The sequence below is a fragment of the Acinonyx jubatus genome, chromosome C1 (genome assembly GCF_027475565.1).
Source record: "Acinonyx jubatus isolate Ajub_Pintada_27869175 chromosome C1, VMU_Ajub_asm_v1.0, whole genome shotgun sequence".
Lineage (NCBI taxonomy): Eukaryota > Metazoa > Chordata > Mammalia > Carnivora > Felidae > Acinonyx > Acinonyx jubatus.
This window is the reverse complement of record NC_069381.1, coordinates 28,594,462-28,616,607: the sequence shown is the minus strand read 5'-3', so window position 1 is coordinate 28,616,607 and position 22,146 is coordinate 28,594,462. Positions and strand designations below refer to the sequence as shown.

The 22,146-nt window shown below is 48.7% G+C and overlaps 2 protein-coding genes across 2 annotated transcripts; one reads left to right on the top strand and one right to left on the bottom strand.

Annotated features, from left to right (window-relative positions):
* Positions 1-520: 520 nt before the first annotated feature.
* On the bottom strand, positions 521-7,487 carry DNALI1 (dynein axonemal light intermediate chain 1). The gene is made up of 6 exons (XM_015070317.3): positions 7,298-7,487; positions 6,602-6,747; positions 4,368-4,537; positions 3,005-3,183; positions 2,502-2,666; positions 521-635 (listed from the first exon to the last, which is right to left on the bottom strand). The coding sequence occupies exons 1-6, from the start codon at positions 7,376-7,378 to the stop codon at positions 600-602; spliced, it is 777 nt and encodes a 258-aa protein (XP_014925803.1). The 5' UTR covers positions 7,379-7,487; the 3' UTR covers positions 521-599.
* Positions 7,488-8,756: 1,269 nt separating this feature from the next.
* Positions 8,757-19,842, top strand: SNIP1 (Smad nuclear interacting protein 1). Its single transcript, XM_015070315.3, has 4 exons — positions 8,757-9,068; positions 10,337-10,439; positions 16,819-17,417; positions 18,353-19,842. Exons 1-4 carry the CDS (start codon positions 8,839-8,841, stop codon positions 18,615-18,617), a joined length of 1,197 nt encoding a protein of 398 aa, XP_014925801.3. The 5' UTR covers positions 8,757-8,838; the 3' UTR covers positions 18,618-19,842.
* The last annotated feature ends 2,304 nt before the right edge of the window (positions 19,843-22,146 follow it).

Genomic DNA, 22,146 nt, shown 5'->3' with positions numbered 1-22,146 from the left:
CTTCCCAGCAAACATTTACTTTCTCAAGGCGGGTTTGACTCCACCTTTGGCGCCTCCTCAACTGGGCAAACTGGGAAAGTAGGCGTGGTGGGCTAGGTGGGCAGGGATAAAACAACATCATATAAACCCAAATCTCCAAAATGAGCCACTAGAGCTGCACTGGGGTAGGGATGGTGAAAGACACCAAGTAAGGGAAAGACAGGCCCCAGAAGCCCAAGTTCAGGTCTAAGATGAATCGTGGACCAGGACCAGGGCAGGGAGGCAGCTTCATTTAGCTAGAAATAAGTGCCAGCGTGGAGCAGTGGCGGGAGGGCCGTTGCCTCACCTGCGGGGGATGGGGCAGAAAGCCTGACTGCTCGGGTTGGTGAATCCCAAGGTTGGCCACGTACAGAGACTGTGCCACCTTCCGCTGCCCGGCCGAGAGCCTGGCTGCCAGACCTAGGTGTTCATGACACTGGGGCCACGTGTGACTTCTGACAAACGTGTGGGTGGTGATCAGGGGAGGGTATGGCTTGTTCACTCAGGAGACTAGCTTTTTTTTTTATTACAACGGGCTTATGACGGGGTACCAGTGCTTGCTGAGACCCATATGGAAATTATCACTTCTTTGGTGCGATAATGCCTTCCAGTTGGGCCTGAAAAACAAAAACAAACTCCGTTAATTATTTGAAGTTTGCAGCCTAACAAATAGCTGAGAGGTGATAAAAGGCTCTGGGAAGAAGAATCCGACGTGGCCCCTCCGAGTGTTTTTCCCTTCATTCCCAATTCCATATTTTCTAGATTAGCTGATGTCTGGCTTGGTACACGGTCTTGCTACATTAGGAGAAACCGGAGCTGTCCTGGTTTCCATACAATAATGGCTCAGTGTAGAACATAAAGCATTGAAAAGGAAATTGAATAAAAGTTGTTGAAATAGTGGCTTCTCGTGGCTCAGATTTCAGGCCTGAAATGCTAAGTTAAACATTTGGCTCTCTGGTTTGGGATCCTGGGAGCTCTTGTGCTGGGACAAGAGGTTTGGGAAACAGCAATTTTTCAGCCACCGAGACAACTTGACACCCAATTAGAATTGCTACCAGTAAGTAGGGAGCTGCCCATCTTGTATGTAAAGCTCAAGGCCCTTGGGAGTTATATACTCTGCTCCTCCAGCAGCCGGTAACATAATTTACTATCATGGTGTGTGGACAGATCTTTAAGTAGGTCTATCCTGGGGACTGCAAACACTGCTTTATTTGCAGTGCAGCTTGGAGCCAATAAAAATAACTCACTTCTAAAGAGTCCTTCACCCAGGGGATGACAAGGTTGCTTGTAAATGTTAGAAAGATGCCAAGATATTCTGCTCTGCTCTGCTCTGGCTGCGGGTACCGTAGGGGGAACTGAAGAACTCGGGCTGGTGATCAAGGAACATGGCAGATAAGGCACGCAGCTTCAGAGGCTGCTAAGTCAACAGATTCGTGGCCGGCTGTGAAGTGTCTAGCTTTTCTTCGTGAAACTCAGCAACGAGAGAATCTGTCATCCTGCACTAGCAGTTAATACAAGCCCTCTTTATCTCAGATGCCTGTCCTTGGTGTAGCCCCAAGAGGCCTGCCAATCCAAGAATGTAAGCTTTCCATGAGACTAGGGAGGGGAGGGAGATCCACCCAGGGGCCCCTGTGGCCAGGGCCGTGGGAGACGGCCACTCAACAACAGGTCCCCTATCTAGAACAGTGGTTCGCAAACTTAGGCAAGCACCAGAATCACCTGCAGACCTGGCTAGGTTGTTGGGCCCGAACCCCAAAGTCTCTCATTCAGTAGATCCGGAATGGGCCCAATAATTGGTATTTCTCCAAGTTGCCGGGTGATGCTGCCGCTGCTCTGGGGGCACAGCCTTTGAGAACCTTTAGATCCCACGGAGAGCCTGGAGTTTGGGAGGCCCGGCCCCCATCTCAGCTCAGCTGGATAAAAGTAAACCACCGGCAAAGGGGCTTGGAGGAAAAATACCCACAGTTGAGTTCCTCTGACCACACACCCGGGCAGGGTTTCTGACTTCAAATGGTTCTTCTCCTTCCCTGCCAGCCCCAAATGCTGTGCCTCAGAGGGGGCTGCAGGCGGGACGGCACCCCCACGAAAGCCTGCTGAAGACATCCCGCCCACTCCAGGAAGGCTCCAGAATGCCAGCCGTAACGGGAGAGAAGTTCCACTCTGCCATATCCACCTCTCCTGGATGCTGGGCAACTTTTCCAAGGGCAACAAAACCATCCACTTGGAGGGGCTGAGGAGCCAGGCTGAGGGGTCGTGGAAATTCAGAGCCCCCCTCCAGAGACAGAAGGGTGGAGAATCTGTGTAATGACCCCTCACCCTGCATCCCCCCGCACCCCCCCCCCAGCTTCCTTTAGTCCTTGGCAGTACATGTGGACAAGTATTCGGAGTCCCCTGCAGGAAACGGAGCCGTGGGGCCAGGGTGGGGGGAGTTTGGGGGAGGGGGCGGGCAGGAGCCCCTCCACCCGGGCCTGCACGGGGCTCACCTTCAGCTGCTGATTCGTCCGCTTGAGGAACTGAATCTCCTCATTGTGCTTCTTCTCCTCCACCTGTCTCCTCTCGCTTTCCCGCTTCTCGGTGGCCTCGCATTTGGCCTTCTGCTCGTTCACTTGCCTCTCCAGATCTTTCTTTTCCGTTTCCAATTCTGCAATCTGAGGACAGAACCTCCCGTCATCCTGGGACGTTGCCAAGAGGATGGGGCAGTGTGAGTGCCTGGGCCTCAGAGGGGACCTGGGACACAGCTGTCCAACCTGAGACGTGGCCCGGGTCTGTACTGCCACCCAGTGGGAGGTCAGTGACTGGCATGGCACAGCCAAGAGGAGCCAGCTCTGCCAGGACCAGGCTGAACGCCGGGGGAAGGGGGGGGTGGTGCCCTCTGAGGGGATGGCACCCTCGGTCGTCAGAATGTCATCTGGAACAACAAGCATGTGACCCTGAGGTTGACAGAAGAGTCACAGAGGGCTGAAGCTCCAGGGTCAACCCCACTCACTTTCCTCTCCATGTCTGACTTCCCCTGTTCAGCCTGTAGCGCCTTCCTCATGCCAAAGGCCACGCTGCTCTCGTACAAGGTCTGGTAGGCGGCGATGGTCATGCGGATCTCGTCCCGGACTCGTAGCAACAGCAGTCCCCTCTCCGCACAGTTGATGGTCACCTCCCGGATCAGCTCATCTTCCAAGGCACACACACACCAAGGTCAGGAGGGCAGGCAGGAGGGAAGTACACCACGTCTCCGGCTAACCACCCTCCCTCCTGGGGAGGGTGCTAGCGTATGTCCTCCTCACCTGGAGACAGAGGCCCCAGGAGCCCTGCCATACAGCCACTGCTCTGAACTTGGCACTTGGGGGCCCGGGACAGAGGGAGACAGGTGCCCCCAGGTTTGTTTGCGGCCGTGAGGCCCCTCTCTTCCACCCTCAGGCAAAACCTCCAGGGTACTAGTCATGGAAATTGGACTTTTCAGTTTGAAGGTGATGACTGCTTTATTTTTATTTTTTTTAAAGTTTATTTTGGGAGGGGGACAGAGAGAGGCAGAGAGGATCCCACACTGACCGTGCGGAGCCTGCCATGGGGCTTGATCCCACGACCTGTGAGATCATGACCTCATGAGTTGGACCTCAAGACTCGGGCACTCAAACGACTGAATCACCCAGGCGCCCCGTGACGTCTGCTTTAAAGCAGCAGGGAAATCCTGTGTGCCCTCTAGCTGCACGGGCGTGGGGCTGGAAACAGTAGGATTTAGAGCCTGCCCACCCATCTCTTCCGTAAATGCCGACCTGGAGAGCAGACCCTAATCATACTCACACTGAAGGGAGCCTGCCAGCCCCTGCAGCTGCCTCAGGGTTTGAAGGCAGTCTGAACGTCAGAGTCCACAGGGGCCAGTGAGTTTGGCTGGGGGACAGCCATTTGACACGATCACTTAAATCGTTCGTGACTGTCAGTTAACAGTAAGTTACCCTGAAATATTTCCCCGGCCCAAGGGCTGGAATATTGGTCGATGGATATGAATCTAGCACGTTAATTGTTCCGATTTAAAAAAATCAGCATATGCTTATTATAAAAATCTTTGAAAAGAAAAAGACTCAGAACGGAAGTTCTCATCTTACCTCCGAACATTTGCCGAGAGGTTAGGAACCGGGTTGTCAGGTCGGCGGGCAAAGAGCGGGAAGGAGGCGCGTTTGGCAGTTCCTGGGTGTGGGGCAGGTAGGGGGACACAAGACGACTCCGGGATGGGGTGGGCTTGCAGCTCAGGGACGCTCAGGGCTGGGGGTTGTGCTCGAAGGGAAGGGGAGGGGGCGGCAGATGTGCGTTGGATCCCCCCCCACCCCGACCTCCACCGCGCACGCCGCGCCACTCACCGAAGCACTGCGAGTACAGCTCCCTGCGCACGGGGCAGATGCCCGTCTCCCTGGCCTGTCGCTGCTGCAGCTTCCGGTCCAGCTGCTCCTGCAGGTGCACTACATCCATCCTGGTGCTGGGAGCGCTGGACACCTGCTGGATCCATAGCTGCGTGTCTTCCACCCACTCCCTGTGGCACAGACACGGCGAGGCTGAGCAGGCCCATCGACCACAGGGTCTTGGGGACACGAGCAGAGGTGGCCCTTTGAGCTCTCTGGCTGAGCGGGAGCGAGGGGGCAGCTCGGTCCCCAGCCGGCCGCAATCCTCTACCCCCCTCTCTTCCTTGAGGAGCCTATGGCTCCAGAGCCACACCCACTAAGCCACCTCCACGGGGCCCCTAGCTGTGGGCCAACTCTACCTTCCTACGTGTCCCCGTGAAAACATCACCTGTGTTCCAGATCTTAATCTAGCGGGTTGAGGACAGATTCATGGGCATTGTTGCTTGGTTGGAACAGAAGGCCCAGTGAGAATTCCCCCACTGACTTGCGGGGTGGGAGGCACAGGGCGCCATGAACCTTGCCAGCCAGAATGGGGCAGATGTGTGCAGTGGGGAGGTGTGTGCCTGAAGGTGTGTGCCTATGTGGCCCCCGCCCCCAGCCCCCACTATAGTAGACCTCGTGTCAGAGGCATGGCCAGGTTCCAGAACCACGAGGAGGGAGCCTGAGGGTAGAATCACTGTGAGGGAAGGATTTCCATTTACTTATTTATTTAAAAAATGTTTTTAAATGTTTATTTTTGAGAGAGAGAGAGAGAGAGAGAGAGCGCACGAGCGCACACACGCGCGCGTGGGGGAGGGGCAGAGAGAGAGGGAGACACAGAATCCGAAGCAGGCTCCAGGCTCTGAGCTGGCGGCACAGAGCCCGAAGTGGGGCTCGAACTCATGAACCGTGAGACCATGACCCTGGCTGAAGTCGGACACTTAACCGACTGAGCCACCCAGGCACCCCGAGGATTTCCATTTTATTGATGGGAAAGAACCACCTGAAAAATCACCCCTCCCTTCTTTGACTTCCATCTCAGATGAGACTGCAGTCTCTCTTTACATCACAGCCTTCGAAACCGTACTGTCAACCGATTCCATAAGAGTCATCAACAAAGCATGTCAGATAGTGATCAATGCGGCTGCAGGAGGAAGAAGCAGGGTAAGGGGATGGTGAAGAAGGCAGAAGGTGCTCTTTTACAAGGATCCGCAAGGAAGGCCCCCTTGAGGAAATCACATTTGAGCAAGACCCGAGGAAAGAGACAAAGGGAATGAGGTGGACGTCAGGGGAAGAGTATCCTTAGCAGTAAGAACAGCAACCGTCAAGGCCCTGAGGGTGATGGAAGGTGTTTCAGAAGCAGTGAGCAGATACCCCTATGGCATTCGTACACTGAACAAGAAGGAGAATAACAGGGGACGAGATCATGGATATGTGAGGGACGAGATCATGCCAGGGCTTCCGGGTCATTCTAAAGACTTTGGATTTTAGCCTGAGTCACATGGGAAACCAGTAAAGAGTTCCTGGTAGAAGACTGGCATGATCTGGCTTGTGATTTCGGGGCTGTTCGGAGGATACATCGTAGGGGCAAAGAGCAGAAGCAAGGTTTTCAGACAGGAGGCCACTGTAGGTGACAAACAGTGACGAGGAACAAGATGGTGGAAGCAGAGGCGGTGGGAAGTGGTTGGATTGGGGATGTCCGTTTGAAGGCGGAACCAAAACAAGTTGATGAAGGATAGGACGCGTGATGTGAGGGACCAAAAGGAACGCAGGGTGGCCTGAGCTACTAGTAGAAAGGAGAAGACTGGGGATGAGTAGGTGGGGAGAGGGATGCCTTGTGATTTCGTTTGGACATGCTGAAGGGTGAGATGTCTATGAGGCACCTTCATGAAGATCATGAGAAAGCAGTAGAACATATGGGTCTGGAGTTTCGAGGAAAGGACAGGGCTGGGGATAACACATTTGGGAGCCATCAGCATATAGATGGTATTTAAAGCCGCAGGCTTGGGTTAGAGCACTTGAGAAATGAGGATGGCAAATAGGTCCCCCCCATCCTCCCAGGATCCAGCCATCTGCAAGCTCTAGGAGTTCTGGGATGCTGGGAGGAAATCCTGGCCAGGAACAGAGACAGGGTGCCTCTTCCTAAGTTGCGGAGCACTGGAATGCAAAACCTGGGCTTTCTGTCAGCCACCACTCCCACTTTTTTTGTTTTTTACCTTGGGGGCAGAATGGCATTCAAGATTTCTTCTGCCTGCTTCGTAGGATCTGGGACACAGGATGTTGAGGGAAGCTTGGTCTTTGGTGGCTGTGGGACCGGACCCGAGGGTCCAGGCTGCTGGGGGCTGACTTTCAGCGGCCGTGCCTGAGAAGAGACAAGATAGGGCAGGAGGTCATTCAGGCACTGAAATCCACACATCCAAGCCCTTGGGGTTGCTCCAGGTCTACTCAATACCCCTCCCCTCTTCCCAGCTCACTTCTCCCATCTCTCCTCTGGTCAGAAGTTGTGTCTTAGCTGAAGGAAGCCATGAAGAGTCTTTGGTCCCACCCTGACCCAAGGCTTGTATCTCCTGGAACGACGTTTCTGGCAAGGGTGCTCAGCCCTCTGCTTTCACGCCTCTAGTGATGGAGTAGTCACCACCAGATCCGTTCTTGGACCAGGCTACTTATGAAAAAGGGTGAGCCCCATCCATCTCTTTGACTTCCTTTCTCATCCTAAATCTGCCCTCTGGGGTCCCCCATCTGGGTTTCTTGTTCCGCTCTCCCATCCTCCTTCCCCCACCCCAATTCCCTTCTCTTCCAGTTGCTGCAAACCTTATCCCTCGGGATTCCCCCTCCTCAACGCCGGGACCTTTCTGTATCCGAGCTTCCAGGCTCCCCCGCCCCCTGAGACGCCCCCTGAGACCCCTCCTTACTTTGGGGCTCCGCTTCTCCGTGTTTCGGCTCACCAACACCGGGGTGTCATACTTGAGCAGAGAGTCCGCAGGGGGGATCATGGCAGCGACGGGGGTAGTAGTCCAGCGGCAGCCCCTCAAATATGCGCCTTGTTTGCCGTCTCCACGGAAACCTCCTCTCCCGGCCTCACGGCCTGGGCGGGGCCTCGGAGTGGGGCGGGGCCAGCAGCGCGCGAGTTTCCGAGCAGCCTTAAGGAAGAATTCTTGCGCTTAGTTTGTCAGGCCTCCTGTTCAGCGAGTCTCCTTGATACTCTTGGAAGCAGGCAAAACAGGAGTTCAAGTTCCTGCGCTTCATCTTGCTCGCAAGTTGAATGAGGTGGCAGGTCACCCTCTCAGCCCCCCAATTTTGTCACCTGCAAAATGGGAGTCATGTGACTCCTGAGTGAAGGGTTCAGGAGATTTCCAGAGGAAGCCATCTAGTGGGCCCAAGTTTTATTTATTTAGCTTATTTTTTTTAATGTTTATTTATTTCTGAGACACAGAGCATGAGTGGGGAAGGGGCAGAGAGAGAGGGAGACACAGAATCCGAAGCAGGCTCCAGGCTCTGAGCTGTCAGCACAGAGCCCCACGCAGGGCTCGAACTCACAAACCGTGAGATCATGACCTGAGCCACCCAGGCGCCCCTAGTGGGGCCAAGTTTAAGAGACTCTTAAAAACAGAACAGAGGATTGATGGGGGGTGGGTGATGGGTATTGAGGAGGGCATCTTTTGGGATGAGCTCTGGGTGTTGTATGGAAACCAATTTGACAATAAATTTCATATTAAAAAAACTAAAAAAATATAATAAAAAAATAAATAAAAAAGTATTTGTTTTGCGGGGACCCCTGGATGGCTCAGTGAGTGGGGTGGAGCGTGTGACTTTTGATCGCGGGGTTGAGTTCGAGCCCCACCATTGGGTGTAGAGATTACTTGAAAAAAATTTTTAAGTATTTGTTTTTAACTAAATAGAGAAATGACAACATAACAGAAAGTTCAAGAACAGAGGGGTAAATACTAATGATTTGCCCACTGGCTGCCAGCTGCGACTATATTTCCGTCTCTTTTTAAATTTGTGTTTCCAAAGATAAACGTAATCACAGTTTGCGCACAATTTTTTATCCCGCTTCATTCGTTGAACAAGTCAGGGATTCCTCTGTCACAGTGTGTAAATAGCATTGCGAATGGCGACAGACCACCGATCGGCTGGCTAAACAGTTTCCTCCTGGTGGGCATTCAGATTGCCTCCGTGTTTAGTAATTACTAATAATGCCGCCACAAACAGCTTCGAGAGTAGTTTTTCTCCAGAAGTTTGCTTTTGACACCTTAAAACTCCCGCCAACGGGACCGGGCCTGTACAGCCCCGCCCTGCGCGGAAGAGTCGCGATCACGTGCTTAGCTCTCCGCCGCGAGGGTTTCTGGGAGAACACGGACCCGGAAGCGGAAGTCCAGGGGTCACCCGTCATTTCCTTTAGTGAGAGGAGCGCAACGGCTCTCTTTTTCCTTCGCTCGGCTGATATCTCAGCATGAAGGAGGTAAAGAGCGAGCGGGAGCGAGGGAGCCGACGGAGGCACCGCGACGGGGACATGGTGGCGGCGGCGGCGGTGGTGGTGAAGGTGAAGCAGGAGCGCCTCAGCCCGGAAGCCGCGCCTCCCGCCCACCGCCGCCCAGATTCCTCTGGCGGTAGCGCGTCCCCGCCGGCCGGCGAGCCGGGCCGCCCTGGTCACCGAGGGAACCGAGCCCGAGGAGGTAGCCGGTAAGTGGGAAAGCGCCCGGGACGGACTTGGGTCGGGCTCATTGAGAAAGGACAGGGCTAGCGTGAGAAACACACCTTGAATGCTGAGCGCAGCAGCTTGGATTTAATCCTAAAGTGGTGGAAGTGACCCGGTCGTGCTTGTGCTAAAGAATGTTTACTCCGGTACGTGTCACTTGCGTTAAGCGCCTGATGCCTAATGGGCAGGATCCCCGCCCCGTCCTTCATCCCTGTGCCCAGCACGTGTCCGAGTACGGCCCAGCAGATAGCATTGATCAAGTTGAAATAAAAGATTTGCCCCATCTGTCTACAAATGGAGTGCTGTCGTTGGCTTTCCACTGATCTGCCTCCAGATGTTTCCCGTCGAGAGCCTAAGCGACCTACCTGGTAGAGGTTTAGAAGAAAAATGGTCTCTTGATAGACCCGTTGATTTGTTCCTTCAACATAGTTTTTACTGCCTGCTAAAGACTGCCCTGGGTACTGGGGCCTCAAAGGCGAAGGAGATGGGCCGTGTCTGCCCTCGCAAAATTGATGTGCTGTCGCCTTGAGACAAAGTAACAGACAATAGTGTCAGTTAGTAACCAGTGTTAGGAAGAGGTTAAAACAGGAATGGGATAGAGCTTGAAGGCAAGTGAGAGAAGGCCTCTCTGAAAAGGTGACATTTGAGTTGAGACCCAAATAAGAATAATCTAGCCTTGTAAAGATCCAGGCTGAGGAGACCCTACGTGCCAAGAACCTGAAGCAGAATGAACGTGACTGTTCTAGAAATAGAAAAAAAGAGCACAAACCGTCTAGTGATCAAGGAGAGTGTGGTAGGAGTGAGGTGGGAGGGGGAGGAGATAGAGCCAGGGACTTGCTGACGGGTGGAGGTGATTGTTGGGGGTTGGGGGTGGGGGGGTGGGTAGGGAGCCGCTGGTGGTGACAGTAAAGAGAGTCAAGGGTGTCTTCTGGGTGTTTGGCTTGAGGAGCAGGGTGCATGGTGGTGCCAGTTACTGAGATGGCAGAGACCGAGGGAGGAAAGGGTGTCGAGGGGTTGGGACGCAAGGATTATGCTCTGTGAGGACGTTCAGCAGGCAGCTGTGTATGTGGGTCTGGAACGCCAGGAAGACGTCAAGGCTTGGAGAGTGGAGCCCCTGCCTCCTTTAGTGTGAAAAGCAGAGGCGTTCACAAATGTGCTGTTTGTGTTAGTAGGTAAGCTTGATACTTGAAGTGAATTTGTATGGGGGAAGGGAAATTGAGATAAAACCCTGTGTGTGCCATGCTCTGAAAAGGTCCCCAGCCAAAAAGAAAAACAAGTCCTCAGGGAGAAGAAGCAAGTCTCCACGAAGTAAGAGAAGCCGAAGCCCTCACCACTCGACAGTCAAAGTGAAGCAGGTAAGTGCGCTGAGATGTTTTGCTACTAGGTGCAAATCTAGAGCCTCTTCCCATCATAACTACAGAGTGCTTTGTATGTGTTTTACCTGTACCTGTGATGGGCTTTTCTAGAAACTGGGTTTTTGTGCTTGTTTTCTGCTGGTTTATTAAGCTAAACTTTTTTGTTTTAAGATCCTTGTTGATTCACATTCAGTTGTAAAAAAGGAAACGCAGAGGTGCTCTCTTTACCTTGTTACTCCCGCTGGCACCGTCTTACGGAATTCTGGTACAGTATCTCAAGGAGAATGTTGACGTCGCTGTGGTCCAGACGCGAAACATTTCCGTCACCACAACGACCCATCCTGTTGTCCTTTTATAGTCCCGCCCACATCCCTCCCACCCTTAGCCCTCAAGTCCTGGCAACTTCTCATCTGTTCCCCAGTTCTGTAGTGTTGTCACCTCAAGAGCGTTATGTAAATGGAGTCATACGCATCACCTTTAGGGATTGGCGCTTTTCACTCAGCACGGTTCTTCTTCGGAGATCCGTTCAGGTTGTTGTATCTGTCGGTAGTTCGTTCCTCTTTATTGCTGAGTGACACTCAGTGGTGTGGGTTTAACCATTTGCCCACTAAAGAACATCGGGGTTGTTTGCAGTTTGGGGCTATTACATAGAAGGTCGTGATGGCACGTTTGTGTACGGGTTTTTGTGTGGACATGTCTTCATTTCTCTGGGATCAATGCCCACGAGTGCAGTCGTTAGATTGTAAGGTCGTTGCCAGACTGTGTTCCGGAGTGTCTGGCTGCATTAGTTTGCTGGGGCTCCCATAACAAAACACCGCAGACTGGATGCTTGAAGCAACAGAAGTGAATTTTCTCATAGCTCTGGAGGCTAAAAGTCCAAGTTCAAGGTGTCAGCAGGTTTGCTTTCTCCGGAGGCCTCTTTCCTTGGCTTGCAAATGGCTGCCTTCTTGGCTGTGTCCTCACATGGGCTTTCCGCCGTCGGCTCATCCCTGGTGTCTCTCTTCGTGTAAGCATAGCAGTCATATTGGATTAGGGCTTTGCTGGCATTAACTTAACCATGTCTTTAAAAACCTTATCTCAAAAAAAGAGAGAGAGAGAGAGAGAAGGAGAGAAAGAAAGAAAGGAAGGAAGGAAGGAAGGAAGGAAGGAAGGAAGGAAGGAAGGAAGGAAGGAAGAAAACAAACAAGAAATTCCACAAAAATGGTTACATTCAGAGGATGGGGTTGGGACTCGACATGATGCATCTTGGGGGTACACGATTCAGTCCATGACCGTGGCCGTGCTGCTTCACGTCCCACCGGTACTGTGCGTGACCCACTTTCTCTGCATCCTCCCTGCTGCATTCTCAGCACGTGGTGTTGACGGTGTTTTTGTTTCAGCCATTCCAGCAGCCGTATAACGATATCTCATTGCGATTTTAATTTGCATTTCCTTGATGGCTAACGATGCTGAACATCGTTTCATGTGTTCATTTGTCATCTGTATATCCTGTCTGGTGAAATGTCCCTTCGTGGCTTTTGCCTGTTTTCTAGTTGGTATATTTGCTTCCTTACTGGTAAGTTTGTAGACTTCTTTGTATATTCTAGTTACTAGGCCTTTTTGGGTATGTGATTGGCAAATACTTCCCTTCAGTCTTGTATCTTGTCTTTTTCTTCACACAGCAGGGTTTTTCTCAGCAAAAATGTTAAATTGTCATGAAGTTCAGCTTGTCAGCTTTTACTTTTTATGTTTTATGGATCGTGCTTTTGGCGTCATGTCTAAGAACTTTATGCCTCGCTCTGGATCCCGAAGACGTGTTTTTTTCCCTACAAGTTTTACATTTAAGTTCATGATTTGAGTTTGTTTTGATATAAGGTGCAAGGCCTGGGTTGAGGTTCATTTTTTGTCTTGCCTTCCTTGAATTGCTTTTGTTCCTTAATCAGTTGGGGGTATGTGCATCGGTTTATTTCTGATTCTGTGTTCTGTTCCACTGATCTCTCTCATTCTGCCAATACCACACAGTCTTGATTATTGTCACTATATAGTAAGTTTTGAAATTGGGTAGATGGATTCCTCTTTGTTTCTTCTTCTTAAAAATGGCTTAGCTTTACTAGTTCCTTTGTCTTTCCGTATAAATTTTAGAACAATCTTGTCTGTGTCTAAAAAAAAAATCTTGCTAGGATTTGGATAGAAATCACATGAAGCTGTATTTTGGGAAGAATTGGCTTTTTACTAGATTGACTCTTCCAATCCATGAACACTGTACGTGTCCTTTGTTTGGATTTTTTTTTTAATTCTTTTAAAGTATGTATATATGTATTTATTTTGAGAGAGAGCGCATGCATGCACGTGCACATGCACGAGTGGGGGTAGGGGAGAGAGGGTACGGGAGAGAATCCCAAGCAGGCCCCACGCTCAGCACGGAGCCCGACTCAGGGCTCAATCTCACAAACTGTGAGATCGTGACCTGGGCCGAAACCAAGAGTCATGTGCTCAATGGACTGAGCCACCCAGGTGCCCCTATTTAGATCTTTGATTTATTTCTTCCACGTTTATAATTTTCAGCATTCAAGTTCTACGTAAATTTTGTTAGATTACGCAAAGTTTTTTTTTTTGGTGGAGTGATGGTGAGTGATACTTTAAACTGCAGTCCACATGTTCTGTTCGTTGCTAATATATAGAAATATAATGAGTTTTTGGGGTGCCTGTTTGGGATTCTCTCTCTCTGCCCCGCCCCCTGCTCACATTGTGCTCTAGCATTCTCTCTCTTTCTCAAAATAAACTTGAAAAACATGTATGTATAATTGATTTTTGTGTTTTTGTTATATCCTGTGACCTCACTGAACTCAACTTCTTTATTCCAGAAGGACTTTTTTGTAGATTCTTGGGGTTTTTTTTTATATAGACCATCATATCTTCATATAGAGGCAGTTTTATTTGTTCCTTTACAATCTGTATGTGTTTTATTTCCTTGTCTTGCCTTATTGCATTAGCTAGGACTTCCAGCACTATGTCGAATGAGAGTAGTGAGAGCAGACACCCTTGCTTTGCCCTCAATCTTGAGAGAGAAGCATTCAGTCTTTTTAAAGAAATTCTGTTAACAGCATGCAAACAGGCATTAAGAAAATGTATTTTCGTGTTAATTTGACAGGCTATGGGTCAGCTTTCTGCTACCTTAAAGATATAAAGCCGGGCAGCCTTGATGGTCTGCATATAAATTGATCAGGCCCTGCCCTAGCTGTCTCAGGATACAGCCACGAGAACCACACCACCCATACTAGGCCTGTCAAACCGCTTGTACTTTTTCAGGTTTTTGTTTTTTTTCAGTGCACAACTGGCAGCCCTTTACCTGTGGTTTCTAAATGAACATTTTACAATAAATCCTGAGACTTTGATTTATTTTTTATTGTTTTAATGTTTTTTATTTATTTTTGAGAGAAAGAACATGAGGGGGGAAGGGCTGGAGAGAGAGAGGGAGACAGAATCCAAAGCAGGCTCCAGGCTCTGAGCTGTCAGCACAGATCCTGACGTGGGGCTTGAACCCATGAACCATGAGATCATGACCTGAGCTGAAGTAGGACACTCAACCGACTGAGCCACCCAGGTTCCCCAAATCCTGAGACTTTTAGAATGGAACTTTGCTGGGGCACCTGGGTGGCTCAGCCAGTTAAGCGTCCGACTTTGGCTCCTGTCACGATCTCACAGCTCATGAGTTTGGGCCCGTGTAGGGCTCTGTGCTGACAGCTCAGAGCTGGAGCCTGCTTCTGATTCTGTGTCTCCATCTCTCTCTGCCCCTCCCCTGCTCATTCTCTCTCTCTCTCCCTCTCAAAAATACATAAAAACATTTAGAATGGAACTTTTCTGTGCTTATTGTTTTTGAAGTATCTTTATTTGCTTATCTGTGCTAATTTCCCTCCTGACCTTAAATTGTCTCTTTAAAAGCTAATTTCTGTGTATTAATCAGCTGGAAACTTGGAAGTGACTTTCAAGCAAAAGGGCTTGACAGTTGAAACTAAGTGACTTTCACATGGGTTAATCCTAAGGAGGAACGCACACGGCCTGTGACTTAGGCATGACTTGTGCTTGCAGGTATTCTTTTCTCCACCACTGAACGACCATTTAATAAATAAATTTATCGATTGCATGCTCATTGTAAGAACACCCAAGTATGTAAAATGAAAGGTGAGAGTATGGCATATGTAATGTGTGGTTACTTCTGTTATCCCCAATTGCAGCCCCCAACAGAAAAATCACCTGAGTCCCCAGAGGCAACCATTTTATTTCTTACTTATTTTATTTTCATTTTTTAACTTTTTAAATGTTTATTTAGTTTTGAGGGAGAGAGAGAGAGAGAGAGACAGAGTGTCAGCTGGGGAGGGGCAGAGAGTGGGGGGGGGGGGGGGAGACACAGAATTGGAAGCAGATTCAAGGCTGTGAGCTGTTAGCACAGAGCCCGACATGGGGCTCAAACTCCCGAACTGTGAGATCATGACCTGAGCCAAAGTTGGATGCTTAACTGACTGAGCTACCCAGGTGCCCCAGAGGCAACCGTTTTAATAGTTTGATATTTAGTCTTCAAGACTCCATTACTTTTTTCTTTTATGTTTTAGTATGTGTCTTAACATGCAGTTGTTTGGGGGAGGGGCAGAGGGAGGGGCATAGAGGATCCGAAGTGGGTTCTGTACAGACAGCAGAGAACCTGACATGGGGGCTTGAACTCATGAACCACGAGATCATGACTTAAGCTGAAGTCAGACACTCAGCTGACTGAGCCACCCAGGTGCTCCCATAGAGTTTTTTTGTTTTTTGTTTTAATGTTTATTTTTGAGAGAGAGAGAGAGAGAGAGAGAGAGAGAGTGTGTGTGTGTGTGTGTGTGTGTGTGTGTGTGTGTGTGTGTGTGTTTGAGCGGGAGAGGGGCAGAGAAAGAGGGAGACACAGAACCCGAAGCAGGCTCCAAGCTCTGAGCTCTCAGCATAGAGCCCAGTGCGGGGCTCAAACCCATGGACTGCAAGTTCATGACCTGACCCCAAGTGGGACAAAGTTGGATCATGAACTGACTGAGCCACCCAGACACCCCGCAGAATTTTTAATTAAAAAATGGAACCATATTATATATACTATACTGCTTATCAATAATTGAAATTTTAGTTATTTTGTATTATCTGGTTATGTAATTTGTCATACTTTTTTCTTTAGTTTTTGCTAATTTTGCTTGGTCCACACGTATTTGAAATGAAGACTGAGAATTAGTCATTGGAATAGTGCATGTATACAGCCTTATGGGAATTAGAATTCACAGGAGGTGGGGGTGATGACCCAGAGTCTGTTGCTTGTTGTGACTCATTTAATCAGGGATAAAGGACATAATGAGATTAGTCCTGGCAAATGTACTCAAGGTAAGTGGTGGTGGCAAGCTTGTGAATATCTTAAGGTAGGAGGGATAGGCATTGGAAACCCCCTCTTGATGCTTGTCTTGGAGGCTAAAAAGTCTCAAAAACCAGAGTCCTGCTCGGAGTAAGCAGGCCCACTCTTGAGAGTGGGCGGCCAGGAGAAGGCCTTGGGAGCCCGGGAGGCAGTGAGAACTCAGTGCTCAGGTGTACCTTTTTACCCTTTCCGGGTGGGGTAGCCTTGCTTATAGTGTGCGGGGCTCTGTCTTGAACTCTGATGCTTTGGTTATTAGTAAGGATAAGCTCGTTATATTCACGTGTTCATTAGATGCTTATTTGTTATGAAAATTACGTGTTAATATCTTTCGCCTATTTTGTTCTGTTGAATTATTTGTGTTACTGATTTATTTTTTTAATGATATATTAATAGATGTTATATGTTTCAAACAGTTTATATCAGGCTGATTTTCAATACTGAGTCTTTTTCAAGAAACCGTGGTATGTTTCTTCATTTTTTCAGGTTTTTAAAAACCATCTATCAGTAAATCTTTATAGGTTTCTTTTTACATGCCTTGCATATTTCTTAAATGTATTCCTGAGTATTGAATATTTTTTATTATTGTTGAAATGAGATCTTTTAAAATTATAATTTTTTCTCATTTTTGACACAAGAGGAAACTGGCTTTCTTTCTTCACATGTTTATCTTGTACGTGACTACTTAACTGTCTCTGTTAGTTGTATTTTCTGTATGTGCTTCCTTACAAGTTTGCCAACAGCTCCATTTATTTCTAGGGCTCTGAACTTGGGCTTGCAGTGTTAGAGCTGTAGTTGGTGACAGCATGGAAATAGTCTGTGTAGCCTTGCAAGGGAACATAACCACCGCTGCCCACCTTATTTCTGTGGGACATTTTGCTCTGAGTGCCAAAGTCCAAATCACAAATGGCTTTTTGAATGCAGCTTGTTCACAGGTTGTGGGCTGCCTTTAATTTACTGGATCTTTTTGAATTTCAGGAACGCGAGGATCATCCCCGGAGAGGACGGGAAGATCGGCAGCACAGGGAACCATCAGGCCAGGAACACAGGCGAGCTAGGAATAGCGACCGTGACAGACACAGGGGCCATTCCCACCAGAGGAGAAGCTCTAATGAGAGGCCTGGGAGTGGGCAGGCTCAGGGACGGGACCGAGACATTCAGAACCTCCAGGCTCAGGACGCAGAGCGGGAGTTTTACAATGCCCGACGACGGGAGAATCGCCAGAAGAACGAAGTTAGTGCCGGCGGTAATGAGCCTCAGGAGTTGGCTCCCCGACCTGGTGGCAACAGTAAGGACAAAGAGGCGCCCGCTAAAGAAAAGCCAAGCTTTGAACTTTCTGGGGCACTTCTTGAGGATACCAACACTTTCCGGGGTGTCGTCATTAAATACAGTGAGCCCCCAGAAGCACGGATCCCCAAAAAACGGTGGCGCCTCTACCCCTTTAAAAATGATGAGGTGCTTCCCGTCATGTACATCCATCGGCAGAGCGCCTACCTCCTGGGCCGGCACCGCCGCATAGCGGACATCCCAATCGATCATCCCTCCTGCTCAAAGCAGCACGCGGTCTTTCAGTATCGGTGAGTGTTTGTAGGAAGAACCAGGAGTGTGGGTAGACGCCGACAGTGTGAGGATTACTAACATTTGTGTACACGTGCTTGCGGCAGAATGCCACACTCCTCGGATCTGATCTTTGTCTTAGATTATGAGAATGTGTGTGGCATCTGTGTTAGCCGCGTCTGTATTTGGCAGTTTGTGGAGTGCGTCTGTTACCGTTTGGTGCTCGTGACAATCCTGTGAGGAGGACAGGTCACACATCAATATCCCCATTTGACAGGTGTGAAGACTGAAGGTCAGCTTCAGAGTTAGTGCCCTTGACGCTGGAGTCAAAATGCACTGCTTTATTCCCGTTGGGACAGGAGATAAGATAGGTTGAAACATGAGTGAAAGAAGCATCGTGTTGATTATAAACAGCACAAAAGTGTTTCTTCTTTTTCTTGTTCTTTTTTAATTTTTTAACATTTATTTATTTTTGAGAGAGAGAGAAAACAAGCAGGGGAGGGGCAGAGAGGGAGACACAGAAACCGAAGCAGGCTCCAGGCTCTGAGCTATTGGCACAGAGCCTGACACAGGGCTTGAACCCATGGACCATGAGATCATGACCGGAGCCAAAGTCGGATGCCCAACTGACTGAGCCACCCAGGTGCCCCTAAAAGTATTTTTTCTTAATCACAACAAGAGGTCTTGGATTCTGATGTTAAACTTTTGATCTGCCATGAATTTCCCGGTCCACTCCCTCAGCAACCAGTTCCCACCTTTTCTACTAAGTATATTTATTAACTTGCTCGTAATTTCAAAATCCAGGGCCATACCATCCCCTTGATTTCCTGGTGTTGACTCGAACTGTGTTCAAGCCAGGTAATTGACATCCTGTGTGTAGGCTGTGTTAGGAAAATAACGGGAGGGCCTCGAGACAGGATTTTGCTCACAGGTTTCTCTCTTTTATCTCTGCTAGGCTTGTGGAATATACCCGTGCTGATGGTACAGTTGGCCGAAGGGTGAGGCCCTACATCATTGACCTTGGCTCAGGCAATGGAACATTCTTGAATAACAAGCGCATTGAGCCACAGAGATACTATGAACTAAAGGAAAAGGACGTACTTAAATTTGGGTTCAGCAGCAGAGAGTATGTCCTGCTTCACGAGTCCTCTGACACCTCCGAAGTAGACAGGAAAGAAGATGAGGATGACGAGGAGGAGGAGGAAGTATCTGACAGCTAGCAAACTAAGAACCAACCCAAACTCTGGAGAGACCTCTTCTTTCTTTGAAGGTTTTGGGATTGACTCAGAGAGTACAAGGGTGCTCTCTGTAATGCCTCTTGTTGCCTTAAGTCTTTCCTTTGTTGCTGACCAGCGTATGTTCTAGTATAAGAAAACTGACCTATGTTTGGTTGAACTTTTTCCTGTGGCACATCAGCCACTCGCCTGTGGGCATTTGTTTTCAGAACAGTCTCACCAACACATCGTGTTTCAGTAGAAGCATTGTGGCTTTAGTTGGTGCTTCCAGAACTGCTGCCTAGGAGACTATAAACCCTTGGATAAAGGGGAACTGTGGCTTGTTCTCTTTGTACAGTTACTTTATTTATATAGCCGTTAAGCTTCGTGGACTGGGTTTGTTTTTGTTTTGGGGCAACCCCTGAACAGAGAATCTTACTAAGCTTTGGTTGTCACCAAAACAGCCTCCAGTATATACCAAAGCTTTGACCTGGTTGAGCTCTTGAGTCACAGAGGTTGATTTTTGCACTTCATTTTGGGGGGGAGGGGTGGGAACGTACCACATGACCTCATTATTGATTATTGGACTTGAACAGATGCTTTATGGAACCTGCTTCAGCATGGACTGTATAGGAAGGTCCTGGCTTCTGCCAGTGGGTGTGGATGTAATGTCACAAGAAGCTGAACTGGAGCATAGATCTGTTTCTTGTGAAGAGTTCTGATTTCTCCATAGAGCATGTACAGAACAATTTTGATCATCTGTTCAACTTTGCATTTTCATTCAAATGTTATCTCCTTCCTTCTTTGCAAAACAGTGTCAGTTTTGTAGCAGGGTCCTTGCTTTATTCTAACAACATACGTATATGTCTAAAGGAGGTTGTGTAGTTTACACATTTCATCTTTTCAAAAACTGTTCAGAGAGGTTGTATTTATCTTCCCAAGGCCAGAAAGCAAGGGAATTGCCCTGTTTCCTAATTTTCCACCAGAGGAATATGTGTAAGTAGCAGAGTCCTAACTACTTGCATATATCGTGTGTTTGTGCGTATGTGTGTATATATAACATTGCGTGTGAAAGAGCTGCATATTGATTTTCATATGGGAATGTTTTGTGACGTAAATGTAATACTACATTATAGGCAAAGGCCTCCCTGCATTTGAAGAGCAGGTTTTCATTTATATGTATTTTTGGGATAAAAAAATAATAATAATAAAATTTGTAAATACAGCCCCATTTCAAAAGGTTATCCTTTCCTAGCATAGAGGGCCTTGTGTTTATAGGGCCATTTGCAGCTACGGGAATCTTAGTATTTGTGAGGTAAAAATAGCTAGTTGCAGGGGCTGACTTGGGAGGGGCAGGGGTGACACCAGCAAGAGTGAACTTGGGACCAGCAGCAGCTCTGCAAGCCAGACCCTCACATGTCAGCGAGTGAGTGCTAGTCCTGTTGAAGCAGCAGTGTTTTCTGAATTGGCAGTGAAGGGGTTTTCCTTTCCAGAACAGTCTGTCGGGGCAGGTTATACATAGCAGGTCTTGCCCCAGTTGACCCCTGTCCCTGCTCTGTTGCCCTCAGGTGGTCACCTGGCGGGAGAAAGGAGCGGCAATGCAACTTGGTGCTGCCGTCTGCCTTCCTCTTTGAAAAGTATGATGTTGTTAGATTGTCTTCTTCACCGTTGTTTTTCCGTTGAGGTCCCACCTACCCATGTGGACTTGGGGCTCAGTGCTGACTAGTGTGGAGGAGGGACAGCTGACTAACATTTATGCAAAAGAAAGGAGATGTTCCCTTTAAGGAGTGAATACGAAAGGAGGTCAGTTAGATGTAGGGAAGCTCTAACAACCAAAGAGCAGTTAGCATTCCCTCTGCCATGTGCTCCACCCTGGCCCCTGGCCACGGTAACTGCTACCTTCCCAACTTTCCTATCTGCCATAGACCCCTAATTGCACCTGTGCCCGTCTCAAAGGTAGGTTTTGTTTTGATGGATCCAAACTGATGGCTTTCTCTTGCTGGGATTAGGCAATAACCTGGCTTCCAGGGCCTCCTGTTCAGTTTGTGCTCCTACTACTGCTTCTAGGTAGCCTTGGGCTTCGCTGGAAACACCATCGTGCTGGGCAACATGATAGATGGCCACTTTGCCTATGTTCTTCAAGAAGGGGTCCCAATTGTGAAGTAAACTTGCTTTAGCAGAGGAATAACTTTCTGCATTCAGAGATTCTTGATGCCAAATATCTGGGCATCCTTTTGAATTTTAATTCCTTTAAGCCTGGGTGGCTTAGTTGGTTGTCTGACTCTTGATTTTGGCTCTGATCATGATCCCAGGGTCATGGGCTTGAGCCCCACGTCAGGCTCCACACTCAGCGTGGAGCCTGCCTGGGATTTTCTCTCTCAATCTCTCTCTCTCTCTCCCACTGCCCCTCTCCCCAGCGTGCTCTCTTCCCTCTCTAAAAATATACATGTATATTTTTTATCTCCCCCTCTCTCTCTCTCTCTGTCTCTCTCAAGAGACCCGGCCCATCTCTAAAACCAGATATCACCAGCAGACTTCTCATTTGAAGTTGACATAATCCTAAAGCTTTCCTCTTGCAACTTCTTTATTCTCCACCTAGTCTCCACCTTGGCTGCAAATCATCGCTGTCAAAATCAAGCCATCTGCAAAACAGCCCTTTGTTTCTGAGCCCCTCCCCTAAATCCTCTCTGATGATCTACAGTTCTGCTGTGGTGTAGGACAGAATCTGCAGATTTTCCCCATCAAGCCTCTCCCTAGGCCCCTAGTTCCCTATTAGTACATGGACAAAGGACCCCTCGCTCGTTGAGTGCACCTGGTGATGTAGCTTTCAAATACTTTGATTGTAACCTGGTGATAAGTAAAAGAGTAATCAATTCAGATAACTGGAGTTGTATTCTTGTATGGAGTATGCCGGTATACAATAGAGCTTGATTTTAAAAGGCTTACAACTGAAATACAGATTTCAGGTTGATAATTATTTGATACGGTGCACAGATGGTTATATTTTTTAACATCCTCCCCTTTGTGGAAATTAGTTGTGGTGTGGATGTGGGGAATGCGATGAGATGATGGCATGTTAGTGAAAGCCTAAGCGGGGCACACATACAGCACGCCAGCAGTGCCTGCTTGTGTGATGGCGTTCTGAGCCCACAACATTCCTGCGTTTGTGCGTTTGTACGGGTGAGAAGCCTGCTGGACTTAAATTAAAGCTTTGCAAGGTAAAGCTTCATCTGGTCTCGGGTAAAGTTTCCATTTGTCAAATGGGAAACAATTGAAAAAGACCCTTGATTTGCTCACATTTACTCCAAAGTTGAAGTGAGTTAATCCAACAAACAATTGCATAAGCATACTATGCTAACAGTTGGTTTACAATTGTGTTAGAAACGGCAGTCATTTGGAGGTGGGCTGTACCTTGTGTGAGACTTGGCATTTGAGGTGTGCCTTAGAGCACAGGTTGATTTGGAACCCAGTAGTAGAGGTGGCATTGTTTCAGACTGAGCAGTCCAGGGGACAGCAGGACTGGAGCGGAGTATGT